At 34.4% G+C, this 14,108-nt stretch overlaps 2 protein-coding genes across 7 annotated transcripts; both read right to left on the bottom strand.

Moving 5' to 3' along the window:
* Positions 1-922: 922 nt before the first annotated feature.
* Positions 923-8,987, bottom strand: LOC100799332 (probable ubiquitin-conjugating enzyme E2 23). Of its 3 annotated transcripts, none has more exons than XR_005886784.1 (9): positions 8,831-8,987; positions 6,001-8,022; positions 4,733-4,870; positions 3,873-4,331; positions 2,958-3,024; positions 2,721-2,860; positions 2,234-2,545; positions 1,462-1,787; positions 923-1,361 (listed from the first exon to the last, which is right to left on the bottom strand). XR_005886784.1 is itself a non-coding variant. In XM_014763430.3 (8 exons), exons 2-8 carry the CDS (start codon positions 8,020-8,022, stop codon positions 1,536-1,538), a joined length of 3,390 nt encoding a protein of 1,129 aa, XP_014618916.1. In that variant the 5' UTR covers positions 8,831-8,987; the 3' UTR covers positions 923-1,535. The 3 variants fall into 3 exon arrangements, 1 of the variants encoding a protein (XP_014618916.1); XR_005886785.1 differs by having other exon boundaries at positions 923-1,377; XM_014763430.3 differs by having other exon boundaries at positions 923-1,787.
* Positions 8,988-10,601: 1,614 nt separating this feature from the next.
* LOC100799862 (monooxygenase 2) lies at positions 10,602-14,101 on the bottom strand. 4 transcript variants are annotated; one of them, XM_041006006.1, is made up of 7 exons: positions 13,759-14,095; positions 13,504-13,650; positions 12,522-12,590; positions 12,014-12,185; positions 11,668-11,896; positions 11,092-11,427; positions 10,602-10,972 (listed from the first exon to the last, which is right to left on the bottom strand). In XM_041006006.1, the coding sequence occupies exons 1-7, from the start codon at positions 13,836-13,838 to the stop codon at positions 10,968-10,970; spliced, it is 1,038 nt and encodes a 345-aa protein (XP_040861940.1). In that variant the 5' UTR covers positions 13,839-14,095; the 3' UTR covers positions 10,602-10,967. The 4 variants fall into 4 exon arrangements, with proteins under 4 accessions (XP_040861940.1, XP_040861939.1, XP_003535754.1 ...); XM_041006005.1 differs by having other exon boundaries at positions 12,522-12,605; XM_003535706.5 differs by having other exon boundaries at positions 10,602-11,427; positions 13,759-14,101.
* Positions 14,102-14,108: the final 7 nt, after the last annotated feature.

The following is a 14,108-nucleotide window of genomic DNA, read 5'->3' on the forward strand; positions in this document are numbered from 1 at the left end:
TTTCTTTGAAAAAGGGCCCAAATACACATCTCTTCAATATTATAAATAGAAATATTTACACGAGGTAAAATGCACCAGACACAAACTAAAAGAGTTCTAAGCCTAGTTTTATTCTTAAAAAGTAGAAACGAAATTTGTTCTTTAGAGTTTCACTCACAAGTTGATGACATGTATTTTAGTGTGGATACATATATAATCTTCTTTACACTATTAAAGAGAAATTTTGTTATTTCAAGAATGCACATTGTGGTGCACAAATCTATTTCATATTTTTTAATATTAGAAAGACTTAAAAGGCAAAATCATTCGAATATTTTATTTTTGATGCAAAGGAGGGCCAACAAGTAGAAACTAGAAACCATACAAAACATCAATGTAAGCAAAAACTAGAAGCAACCGCGTAAATTCAAGATTTTCATTTCTTCCATCAAAAGCAAAGTCGACTGAAACGATAAATTTCATTTCACATTTAGTATAATAAGTGACATCAAGGAATGAATGCTGCGCAATTGGTCGCAAATGGAAAACATGGATGGTGAGGAGCATAACCATTTTTTCCTTTTGCATCGGAGAACAAATATGAAATATCAACAGGTTCCGAGATAACCTTAGAGTAACACGTTGAAATAAGAGTTATAGGATATACATTGCAAAAACGATAATCAGTACAAATAAGAGTTATAGAAAGTCGCGTATTTGACGTTGAAATTTTAACTTTTATTCCACTTATTCCAACAGATTCATGTATGGTCAAGCATATCTTAAATGGACAAATAAATAATAGAGGTTCTGATAAATACCAGATAGTAATGGAAAATTGGAATTAATAGGAATAAAAAAGGTCATCAAGACATGGGAAAGCATCACAGGAAAAAAAAATTACAACCTAACACTAGATTCAGTCACGACAAAAATGTCAATATGCACAAATATGAAGTATCCATTATACTATAACAGAAGGGGGGAAGGGGGCGCAGGAAGTGATTGTCCAATTATATTCAATTCATCGTATTCTTGAGAAACAGAAGGTAAATCAATCAATGCAAGACAAACCCTTTCAAATACCAGCGAAAATCCAACCCCGATTCCCACCCTGTCCCCAGATATAAAACAACGACAAAAGCCTTATTTCACATCAAGTGAAATTGGCTACAAGGATCACACGATGCCATTGCGCTCAGTTAATCCCCAGTTATAAAAGAAACAAAAATTAAGAAAAAAGGTAAACAGCATACAAGTTAGTAACCAACATTGCCTCCCCACTTCAGGCGACCAAAATCAAAAGTATATCCAGCTTGCACTGTCAGTGGTTGCTTCTCTCGATGTCAATAAATCCCACCAAATTATGTTCCTTCAAGCTCCTAGAAGTGAATTGATCTTTTAAACAAGAGAAATTAAAGGGTACAAATAGTAGGAATCAAAACATTGACACTATATGAGAACCTTTACACTTGTTGGTACCTTGGGTCAGAGTTAGCAGACCAAAGTTGGCTTTAATTTGAGAAATGAAGTGATGTATCAACCATATAACTTCGCTACAAATCTTTCAGATGCTTAAATTCCTCACAATCAGCTCCAACCTCACATAGTGACAAGAAAAGCTTTGGCACTATCTTGGCTAACATCAACTTGAAACCCACAGAGGTTGAATTCTGACTGCTCTTTTCACTTACAGAGGCTTCTCTAGTCAGCGAGCCAATCAAGAAACCTTTCATATAAGCATCACAAGCCTTAAGGATTTTATGACCCCGCCTCCTAAAATGTTCTTTGATGAGCACTCCAAAATCCTAGAGTATTTATCAGTAAGATAACAGTCAAATATACTATGCACAATTCAAAGAAACAACAGCAGCTTCAACAACTCCTAAAGTACACATGAACTAATGCCAAAGAAATATGCAAATGTTACAATTACTAAAACAAATTCAAACATTCATTGAAATAATAGTTTGTTTTCAAAGCTCTCCTAGGAAATTAGCAAAAAATAAAAAAAAAATCCCAAAATAATCCCATTCAAACATGCAAGTTATCCAAAGTATCCTTCTGCTTCTTTGCCAACCCTGTTATCAATTTACATTTTCTATAATGATGACATGAACCATACACCCCCCCCCAGTCTACTGAAAAGTACAGACAATGCAATAGTGCTTTAACTAATCATGATAAAATACGAAGAGTTCAATCAAATGGATGGAATGAAATACAATATCTTATAAACGTCATTCATAATCACCTTGGGTGGTTTCCTCATAAGATACATCATAGTCTTGCAGTTAAGTAAAAAGGTATTCTCATTGTATGACAATGAATTTTTCTCTCCTTCAGCTGTTCCAACCTGCTTATCATACCCAGCTTCATTGAAGTAAGGCTTAGAGTTGAGTACTAAGCCTTGCAGTGAAACTAGGACTTGAAGGATGCTAGAAGATTTTGGATCCCATACTTCATTTCCTCTGCCTGTCCATGTATTTAGAAGGCTAAGGCAAACCTTCCCTTCCTCATACAAATTAGGGTTAATCCGCCAACCACCAGAATGATAGTATGCTGACTGGATCATTTGAGACCCAGACAAAGAACACAGAAAAGGCATGAGATATTTATCCATTTGGACCAAATTTATACAAATTGAATATGTGATTAACATTTAACTATCTTTCCTTTTTCTTTGGTGGGGGCAATTATAAATTGGACCATAAAACAACTTCAAGATAAAATTTCCTTACCGGTGGAACATCAGGGTATTCTGGCGGAAGGTGAAAATCAAAGAAAAAGAGTCCATCTTGGTAAGGGGTTCCGTATGGCCCTACAATAACTGCTCTCAAGAGATCCATTCTATCTTCATAAACTCGTACATAGATTTCCTCTGTCAAAATGTTTCAAACATTTACACTTACTGAAATGGGTGAATAACTCACTAGTCACTACTACAAAACTTATATGGCATCAAATGTACCACTGACCAGGAAGGTTATTCTGCAATATGCTCCAATCTTGTTGCACTTTCTTGAACCATTTCCGGTTGTTACTCTGAAAGTGGATTGAAAATAATCTAGTGATTGCAGTATAATATAATAAAGGAAATCAAATTCAAAAGAAAGAAGCAGACATATGAATAGATGTGTGCACACTCATGTTTGATGCTTCGATATGATCAACACTGTTGATCTTTGGTTAGCTAAATATAAGAACCTAATCTACATTAATTCTAATCTATAGTGAAATTGTGTGAATATTCGGGTAAGTGCATGCACATGTGTGTCATGGCCAATCTATCAAAGATATACCAACTTGATTTTAAGAAAGACTATATTGGCAACCAACACCCTTATGTTTGGACAAAACCCAACTCCTTTTCTTTTAACATCTTAAGTTTAAAGGCATTAATATAATTTAAAATTTATTTATTTAAAAAAAAAAATTTCAACTTCTCTCTCCTCCTCCAAGTTTGATTTCATATGGGGACCTAAATTTTGATTTGGAACAGATGTGCCACGTTTGACTATCATGTATTGCAGTGGGTTTTTTTTTCTTTTCTTTTCAATCTAATTCTTTTCTATCTGGCTTGGTTTTCTCTATGTTCTAGTTGGCCGAATTGCTTTGTTCTCTGCTACAACAGAACATACAATAGCAGGGAAAGGAAAGGTTAGGAGAGAGAAAATTAGTATTTTTTAATAGATAAATTTTAAAATACATTAATACCCTTGAATTTAGTTTGTTTTGAAAAATAGTTGGCATCTTGGTTTAAATAAAAAGGTGTTAGTTGCTAATACACCAAGTAGGAGAATACTAGCAGCCCCCGATGTACAATAAACATGAAGTTACTTATACATTCTTTCATTTCCCTACTCTTATTAGAAATAGGGCAGCAGCAGTACCTGTCCATTTGCACCAATAAAATAGTGGTCCGATGGATCTTTAGTTATGTCAAAATGTTTCAAACTGCAAGTGTCATTATCACAACTTGCAGTTGCAGGAGCATCTTCATTTCCCAAGCTACAAAGTGCCGCACTTGCTTCCAGAGTTTCAGTTGCTTCTGAAACAACCTCATCATACCTTTCATTCTTATTGCCTGAATTATCAGCATCAATTGCAATATGTTTCTGTGAAGTAGACTCATCATTAACTACAGGTGATGGATGTTCACGTTCAGCTTTTATCTCCAAGGGAATAGAATCCAAGTTCCTTGAGCCTCTTGAGAATATTCCACTGGCAAGTCTAGTGACAAATCGAAATGCTGCTAGGGGAACAGAGAGAGCTGCAGTCCTACCAAAATCATTCTCTCCACTTTCTTCTGCCTCAGAAGTAACACTGCTTGAATTTTCCCTCTCAATATCCTGCATGTCATAATATTGCATGATTAAAGAAATGGGCTAATAACTACATTTTTAGATGGTCGGTAGGATGTCTTCAAGACCTTTTGAAATGAGATTATGATCATTTTCACAATCACTTAAATTGAAATATTAAAAGCCACTTAAAATTAGATGCATTGCTCCTGAGTACATGTGTACATAAAGGTGAGGACAAAAAGAAGAGGAAGGCCATGAAAACAACCAAATTTTGCAAGATTGGGAAAATACAATTCCCATGTCTCAGATCTCTTATTGAATGAGTAGAAGCAAACTTTAGATAAGGATTCCAAATAACATTTTTTTTTCTTCTTTAGGCTTCCTCTCAGAAAGAAACAAGTTGAAACATGGTAAGAATCACAGTACAGGCGGAAAAAGAAACAAACCTCTCTGGAATCCTCAAGGACTTCCATTTCATCGTCATTAACAGTTTCCCAGCTTGCAGCATCACTTATTTCACTCCCAGCAGCAATTGATTCATCATCGTCATCTCGACCAACCACATAGATTGCTTGGGGTCCAACCTGGAAATAAAGTAAATTATTGACAGTCAAAATGGAAAAATTGTATCATCAGACATGAGTGCTTAAAAAATAAACTCTCTCTCTCTCTCTCTCTCTATATATATATATATATATGTATGTATACCAACCTCGATCTTTTATTTTGCATCTTAGAGACTTCAGACCAAAAGGACTTATCTTAAAAGAGTCTAATTCAAACATCATCTAAGGCTGTGAATGGAAAAGATCCAAAACCCCAAAAGTCTTAAACTATTTTAGAACAGAAAAACTGTTCAACACACCTTCAAAGGATTTTAGAAACCTCAATAGCAAAAAGAGCATATCTTTACATAATTGTGATAGTCTCTAGCTTTTCTATTGTTGAGATCCAATATTGACTAGAGATATGGCCAATGTAGGTTGTTTAAGAAAAAAAAAGTTTAAACAAAGGAGCCCTAAGTAAGTTGTTTGCCCAAAGACATCCTTATTAGGTGTTTGTTTCAGGGATTTTGGGTATTTTTTGTACTTTCTGCTCATAGATTGTATTCCTGGATATCCTGGGGACTCATTAGGCTAAATTACATTGGTAGATTAGAAAACAGAGGCCCTAAACTTTTAATTTACTTGATCGTCAAGCTTGAATGCTCCCTCTATTTCAGTGAAGTAGATACCTACAAACTAAGGTAAGCAGATTCTTCTTTTAATACTTTTCCCTAATATTTGTTCAATCTTGTGCAATATGTTTTGGCAACTTTAAGATTTAACTCATATTAGACATATGAAAGCAAAACCTAATCTAATTACCGAAATTTAAAAAAAGACCTGCATTACTCTTCAGAGCAACATAAAGGAACCTTCTCTGATTGTAAGTATATTGTATAAAGTTCTTGTAACAGTAAAGCAAATAGCAGAATATTATATTTTAGTCACCGAGATGTTTAAAAGACCCATTATGTCCTAGTCTTAAAATTTTTAGAACTTTTAAATTTCCACCAGGCATTAAAATACTGGAAGCAGTTCTTCAGTTTCCATTGACTGAAATAAGATACAATATATATGTATATGTGTGTATCTGTGTGTGTTTGTGTGTATAAAGACCGAGAGAGAACAGGAAGAAATAACATAAAAATGAATATACAAAATCAGCATACCATTGATACCATCCCATCAGCCCAAGTAACTTCAATATCACCATTCTTAAGGCCAGTTATATTTCCAACCCAAGAGAGGTCAGAAAATTGCACAAAAGTTTCACCAGTTTGGATATTTACATCGATTTTAATCCCACTCTCTTCAGTTTTCTGCATTGATTTCTCAGTGGACTCTCCAACAGAAGCTGTTTCTGAACAGACAGACACAGGTGAGAGGCGGACAACCACATCCCCATAGCAGTAATCATAATCTGGATGGCCCTCTAGCTCATATACACTAACAACTTCCTCCTTGTCAAACTCTCGAGGATCTTCTGCTCTGGCAACTTTTTTTAACCACCTCACACAAGCTGTCCGCTCCTTGGCATTAACACTTCTCACAACCCCAACTCGCCTAGCTTCAGAAATATCCTCACCATCACCGGAGGTCTTCTCTACCACATATTGTTCTGAAACAAATTCATGATCACCAGGATTATCTATAGGAATTAAACTTGTAGAATTTAGTTCACGCTCTACTGTTCCATCTTGCCATGCAACATCAACTTTTGTTCTTGTGTTGGCAATCAAAAGAGCTTTCTCAAAGCTTTCCTCTTTCTTTCGGGCCCTTTTATCTTTCCTGATGACAACTTTCCTAATTTTCTTGCGGTGAAGAGGCCAAGCTTCATGGACAGGTTCCTTTGATACAGAGATAGAACTGCTGCATGAGCTAGAATCACGTGAAGGATTACTTTTATCATTTCCATCATTCCCTTCCAAAACATCAGCTGGATCAAGGTCCATAGTATCCTTATTCCCATTTGTTTCCTCAACTGTAGCTTCTTCTGAATCACATCCACTTCCTGTCTGATTAGAATCTAATTCATTGTTAGCAGAATTGTTAAGTTCCAATTTTGATATGCCTTTATCCATGGAAGCTGAGGATGACAGTTCAGATGAGGGTAGGAGACACCAGTCACCCAATTGCCAATTTGCATGAGCAAAACAGGACAACAATTTTAAGTTTTTTGGACTCTGCTCCTCAGCTGGGGCAGTAGAAGAATATGGCCCATAACCTGCAGATGCTATCCAATAAACAAACACCGATCCAACTGTAACTTTAGTGACTGTACCTTCTAGCCTATTAGCTTTCCACAAGCCAGACAGCCATCTTGAATTCTTGAATACTGATGAGGAGCTAGCCCTTACCCATTGCCCTGGGTAATAAGGAAAATGCCCATCTTCAAGAATATTCTTAGAAATTGGTTTAAGATTCAATGGATCTGCTTTTGAGACCTTACAAACTGAACCATCATCAAATAAGACAGTTACATTATCCAAAACATCATCAATTCTTCCTAGCCAATGTCCAAGCACCACATAATCACCGACAGTGAAATCCCTAATTCGTTTTAAATTTTTTGATGAGACATCTTTTATTATAGATCCATCATGGGCCAACAGATCCACACATATATTGACATCAACCACTACACCCACTCGCCCAGTAGGGTCTGAAGCAGCAGCAACAAAATCCCCATGTAAAAATCCGCGATCAACAACTTCAACGTCGCTGAAATTTAGAGTGGATTCAGATTTGTCCATCCACAGTACATGCAGCTGGTCAGCCAGAAGAGCATCGGTTTTACAATGCCCAGCAGCACCATTACTTTCAGAATTTCTACTAGCATTATTAATGCCATCGCCTTCCTCATCATCACCATCCTCATCCTCAGTATCATTTTCGTCGTCAGTGACGCTGCTATCTGAATCAGAATCAGAATCACCAGCAACTTCTGTCACAATCCCAATCATGCCACTGATAGTATTTTTCACAACATCTTGTCTATAGATATGTGGTGTATTACTTTCCTTATAAGAATTGTCACCCGGTTCATTAACTTCACTACTTTCAGTGTTTACCCTTGGATCGCTGTAGGCAGACTCACTGGCAAGAGCACCTTGGTTCAGGAAACCACTAGCACAAGCATTTTCAGCAGGCTCATTGCCTTCAGAAAGCGCTTCATGTTGTTGAACTCCCATCTAAAATCATAACATATCAATGTCAATAGATATTCTAATCTTGTTATTCACCTGAATTCAGCAAAAGAATCAATAAACAAACTTATAAGAGGCAAGTTCTATCCAAAAACAATAGTTCCACCTCTTCCATAGCTTTTTTATTTACAAAGTAGACATGGGGCAAAATCCATCCTTTAACTAAATAATAATAATAAATGTAAATATTTAAAACGCATTTGAACAAAATGGTTTAAGAGAAAACTTTCGGTGCTAAGAAACAAAAAAGTGACATGACGCCACCAAAAGGAGAAAAATAAACCACCGACTTTCATCAATACGTCAACAAAAAAAAAGGGAAGCCCATTCTGGATCTGAAATCACACCGCGGAATCAAACAAAAACACGGTTCTGCTGCCAATCGCAATCCAGCTTGCGAATTCAAATTCGCACGCACGCAAGCACACGGCATCATCAATAAACCATTTCAGCTAAATCAGACAGCATCGTAATTAACAATATCCAAACCCGAAATCGAAATCAACAGCTAAACGCAGATTAATATACCCTAAGGTAGCTCAAACGTTTAAACGAATAAAAACAAAAGGCACGCAGATAAATTGATCGAAAACGAAAAAATAAAAGGCAAACATAACAAGGAACAAACGAATGAGCTATATTTTAAGGTTGCATCGCCGCCGCGCGAGGTTAATCGTTTTTTTTTAAAATAAAAAATAAAAAATGGCAAAACATAGACCGATATTAGCGAAAAATTGAAAGGAAACAGAAAATCCATAGTCCTTGAAACGCGAGAGCGAGATTTGAAACGTACCTTGGGAAACAGAAGAAGAGGTTTGGGTATCAGACGAAGACGATGAAGAAGATGAATATGAAGACTACGCACAGAGGAACTAGTACTACAATAGGGGCAAATGCGTCATTTCACGAAGGTAGCTTCTGCTTCCATATCCAGATATTTGCTAACCCCATCAAGACCGTTCGTTTTGAAGACTAGATCAAAACTCTGACATTTCATTTCATTTTTTACCGAAGAATAGTGTTAACAACCTCATTTTTCCTTTAAAACTTTGCTGACCATTTTACTCTTATTTCCAACAAATAAATAATAATTGTATAATTATTTTAAAAATATATACTATATCTAAAATAAATTTACACTTGATAATTTTATTTATGTAATTTAACTCAAATAGTTACTAAGAAAATATTCTTAGTTAAACATTTTTTTCTAAATAAGTGATAATTAGTAACAAATAAGTTTAAATATTTGTAAAAAAATATATTAAAGTTTCATTGCATTACTTTGTTAACGTATACATTTAAATATTTGTAAAGAATATATTAAATTTTTATTGCATTAATTTGTTAACTTTAATAACATATATAGTTAATTAAGTTATCATTAGTATATTAAAGTTAAGATTAAATCATTTATATATTATCTGAATCATTGAAAAAAATAATTTTTTATTAAATTTTACTCATGATTAAACGAAGACTTGAAAAAATAACATGTAGTTAGAATACATTAACACCACTCTTGCTTTATTGTTTTAAAGGTACGGTTTTCTCTTTTAAAATTGGTTTAATTGATTTTTTTCCAGTTTAATCGAATGTAATTAATATTATAATCTTTATTTTAACATGGGATTCACTATTAAAAAAATATGGGATTTTTATTTCGGCCGTAGGAGAATTTGTCTTCAAATTATTTTTCAACAGACTTATCTATATAAAAACTGATTTTGAAATAATTTATTTTTTTAAGCTATTCCAAACACACCCGAGTAGGAAAAATAACAAAACTAACAAAAAGGAATAACTTCTCTATAAAATAAAATTAAAAAAAAGGAATAACGACATAACATGTTTGGTTCCGAAGCAAAGTCATGAAAATGCTAATTTAGGTCGTGCAAGTTTCAGATTGTCGAGAATTCTTTCCAGAGTAGTCTTTGAATCCAAGATAATGTCTAATTTTGTGGGCTAGCGTGAGGTATAAATTGATTTAGGTCAAATCACGAGCGGTTCGTTTGTTGGATTGATTTTCTTTTTTCTTCTTTTTTTAGCTGATTTTTTTTCCTGCCATTTTTTATATAACAGTTAGGTTTTCGTTTTTCTCGTGTAAGGGAATTATATATAATTTTCAAATTATTTACAAGTTATGATTATTTGTTTCTACAATATAATTTTCACATTAATTAATGTTGTGAATGTATTTTCACAGTCATTTTGTTTCGAATATGGCCTACATCCAAATTATAGCTCCTTGGCGCCACCATCCAACTACCCTCGACCACTAAAACGAGAACAAGGCTACCCTCTCTTTACAAACTTAAGTCTTTTGGACTAGTTACAACTTACAAGACTAATATTCAATTTAGAGCTTCCTTACACTAGCGTCTCTTTGCTTTTCTCCAATGGTGGCAGGCCTTCCCCACAAGCTTAGGCTGTATTACCAATTCATCACATCAATTGGATTTATTGATTATATATATATATATATATATATATAAAGTTGGATACTAATTGTATATAAAAAATTTACTTTTATTTTCATTATGTTAAACAATAACATCAAACTATAGTGGGGAAACAAATCTTTATTCTTGTACGAAAGTGTAACAAGGACTTGATGCTTTTCTGCAGTAGTACATTTGTTTTTTATAGACCACACGAGAGACAATATAGACGACAAAATTTTTCACAACAATGCATTAAAATTCTTAGAAATCGCTATTCATACACATAAACGTCGCTGGTAATGGGTGGAGAAAATTCTATAAGGCCACCAAGTACAAGAGGGCATGCATGCATGGTTAATTACATTATTCCACATCAATTAGGCGTGTTAATTAAGTTTTCCACAATCAAAATCTGATTTCTTCAACAGCAGCTCAGCTAGGAAAGCAGGGAAAAGTTTGTCCCTAAAATGTGAGACCAATTTCAAATCACCCTGCAGAACAAAACCCAGAACATAAGATGTAACACTGATATCAATATTTCTCCATCTTCTCTCTTTAGCATATTTCCTCAAGCTAGCCTCAATTTTTTTGTATTGCTCCTTAGACTTACCCTCTTCACCCATCTCTTTAGCAACATGTTTGCCAGTTTTTTTGGTGAATGCCTCGGCTAGATGCCTGGCTAAAATAATCCCATCCTCCAAGGCACAGCACCCACCTTGCCCTAGGTCAGGGGCCATGGGGTGAAATGCATCTCCAACAACACAAACGTTGCCTTTGCTAATTTTCCCCAACATGAGCTCCCACTCATGTCTATATTTCAATGGAGATGTTAAAATGTCTTTTGTCTCTGTTTTCTCTATAAAGGTTTTAATATCACTTGGCATCTTCTCAACCTTTCTCAACACCAATTGCTTCATTTTGGATGGGTTCTTTGCTAGCTCCTTCTCTGCAACATAAGCAAAGTGGACAAGTAAATGTGAAACTCATAACCATATACTAATTAAAGTGATTTATGATGTGACATCATTATGATAAAATGATTGACAAAAATTGGTTTTTAAAATTTATGAAGACTAAATTAATAAATTAAATTAAAAAAAACTAAAAGGATATTAAACTGTAATTTTGAAAAGTAAAAAAGAAAAAAATATTTTAGCAAGTGAATTAATGAAATAAAGAATTTCACCTTCACTGGTGGGAGTCCAAGTTAGAAACCAATATACAGTGTTATCATCACAAGGCATTACACCAGATCGAAAGCCCTTCCCAAAGTAGTGCATGAATTTGGGCTCAAGCCCATGATTGTTCATCAACTTTTTATAGCCCCTGATTACGTATCTCCCGGTAAAAGAGGCCTCTTTGAAGCCCAACCACTTTGCCACCACGGAGTTTATTCCATCACACCCAATCAATACCTTTTCAATTGCAAACATCCACATATCAGTCAATTAAGTTGTTTAGTTGTTATGTGATCATTCCATTAATTTGCTAATTTCACATGTCACGTCACGTCTCGTTGTGTTTTTAATTACCTTGGTTTTGATGGTTGTTCCATCATCAAGACGGACTATCTTAATCTTAGAGAAGCCGGATTCTTCAATAGCAACAACCTTTGATAAGAACCTGATGGTGCCACTTGGAAGCTCGTTAGCAATTGCTTCCAACATTAACTGCCTTCTAACACAACGAACTTCACAGTCTCCACTGCATCGCATGCATGACACAATACCCATTATATCATTAATGGAAGAATTTTAAAATCAAAATTAATTTAATTAGAACTTAATTGGTTGGTTTCATATATCTACAAACGATTCAATCAGCCACTACTGAAACTTTTTGCCCTTTTCTTAATCAAAATATTGTTTTCCTTCTTCTCGCATTAATTTAATAAAAAAGAATAGCAATTATTGGCAAGTTGAATCAAAAGCATAGCAAATTGGCAAGCAGCTGGACCAGCCAGGACATTAGAAAAAACATTATAGAGCCAAGGGCCAAGGCATAGGATGAACTTTTATTCATATATGTACGCGTACTTACTGTTTTCCTGTGCCCTCGAAAGACAAGCTTGATGTTTGCTGCCCTAAAATCAAAGATGTAGTCACATTCCTGCACTCCAATTTCCTGTATACTTTAGTTTCAGGCTAATACTATATACATAAAAGAGTTTAAGACTAAAATTATTTTAATTAATAACGTTTCGTTCTTACCATTTTATTTTTAGAAGGATTTTTTTTATTTTATTTATCTATTCATTTACAAGTTCAAGATTACATTAATTACCGTATTTTAATTATGTCTTTATTTTTTTAATTCTTAAGTATTTTACAAGCTTATCATAAATATAGGACAATGATTGAGTAAAATATTACGCGAGATTGTTCGTTGATCACAACACGTACGTGGCAACATGCATATAAGGGATGTTAAAGGGGAAAATTGTACATGGTATGGCCGTATGATCCCGGGACTGGGAAGTGGAAGCCATGCATAAATAAGATTATCAAATAAGATTTTCTGTGTATCTTGTCGTACAGAAATAATGAAGACTGGAGAATTTTTTAATTATCTCTCGATCGTTTGGTTTAGAATTTAGAAGATGAAAAAAGTTAAAATCTCTCTTCTTCTTTTTTTTTATTTTTGTTCCCGTTTACTTAGATATGTTGGAAAATTTAGACCAAAAGAATATCAATTTATAATTTTTAAACAATATAAACTAAATCAATTGTCTCAATTTTATTTTACTCGTCACCTTTAATTTTTGTTATTATTTTATAAAGGTATAATAATATATTATTATTCACAGTTTTTCTTCATTCAGCAAGCAAACCAAACCAGTACTTTAATTTATCCCCACTTCTTCTTCCTTCTTCTTCCTCTAGCCCTTTTTTTCCCTTTAAAATCATTCTCTTCTCTTTCTTTAAACCAATTAAACTCCGTGTTAGATATTAACGTGCATATATGATTCATTGGTAATATATAGTTGAAATAAAGTTGAGACAAATATATATATAGTATTTACTCTTTTAGCTGGACATGTTGGTGACGAAGAATGGTTCCTACGCCAAGAGCATCCAAAGCTTTCCAAGCGTTAGTCCATGTTGTTAAAGCAAACCCAGTGACCCTCAAAGTATCTGAATATTCTAACACCAAACTTGGGACACCCAGCCTGCAGTGAAATTATTCTTAGCTTAAATTAAATTAATAAACATATGTAGTTTATATATATATTCCTAGCTATAATAGTGATGGAGATGAGGGTGAAAGAGGTACATACCTGTGAAGTGCCAAGGATGTTGCGAGACCAGCAATTCCAGCTCCCACAATCACAATGTCTTCAACAAGTGATGATTCCATTATCACCTCTTTTTTTCCCGTGGAAATTAAGATGATCGATCAATCTAGCTTTTTAGTACTAGCTAGCTACCTAGCCTTAGCTTTGATATCTTTCCAATATCCTTCTTCCCAGAGGAATCAGGAATATATATATACCAAATGCTAAATATGGTAAGCGTTTATATCGAGAGAGAACGTATGCACTAGCTAGTGAAAGATTAATTAAAACCAAAAACATCACCACATGCCACGATGATTCGTCCTCATCAAATAACCGACAATACGCGTAGT

The sequence above is a fragment of the Glycine max genome, chromosome 10 (genome assembly GCF_000004515.6).
Source record: "Glycine max cultivar Williams 82 chromosome 10, Glycine_max_v4.0, whole genome shotgun sequence".
Lineage (NCBI taxonomy): Eukaryota > Viridiplantae > Streptophyta > Magnoliopsida > Fabales > Fabaceae > Glycine > Glycine max.

Excerpts from the sequence above, each read along its gene's own strand:
- LOC100799332 (XM_014763430.3), bottom strand. The coding sequence starts at position 8,022 with ATGGGAGTTCAACAACATGAAGCGCTTTCTGAAGGCAATGAGCCTGCT. Across the intron at positions 4,871-6,000 it reads CTGATGGGATGGTATCAATG|GTTGGACCCCAAGCAATCTA; the intron begins GTATGCTGATTT and ends CTTTATTTCCAG. Across the intron at positions 2,861-2,957 it reads ATTGCAGAATAACCTTCCTG|AGGAAATCTATGTACGAGTT; the intron begins GTCAGTGGTACA and ends ACATTTTGACAG.
- LOC100799862 (XM_014763431.3), bottom strand. The coding sequence starts at position 13,838 with ATGGAATCATCACTTGTTGAAGACATTGTGATTGTGGGAGCTGGAATT. Across the intron at positions 13,651-13,758 it reads ACATCCTTGGCACTTCACAG|GCTGGGTGTCCCAAGTTTGG; the intron begins GTATGTACCTCT and ends ATTTCACTGCAG. Across the intron at positions 11,428-11,667 it reads TTGGACTCCCACCAGTGAAG|AGAAGGAGCTAGCAAAGAAC; the intron begins GTGAAATTCTTT and ends CTTATGTTGCAG.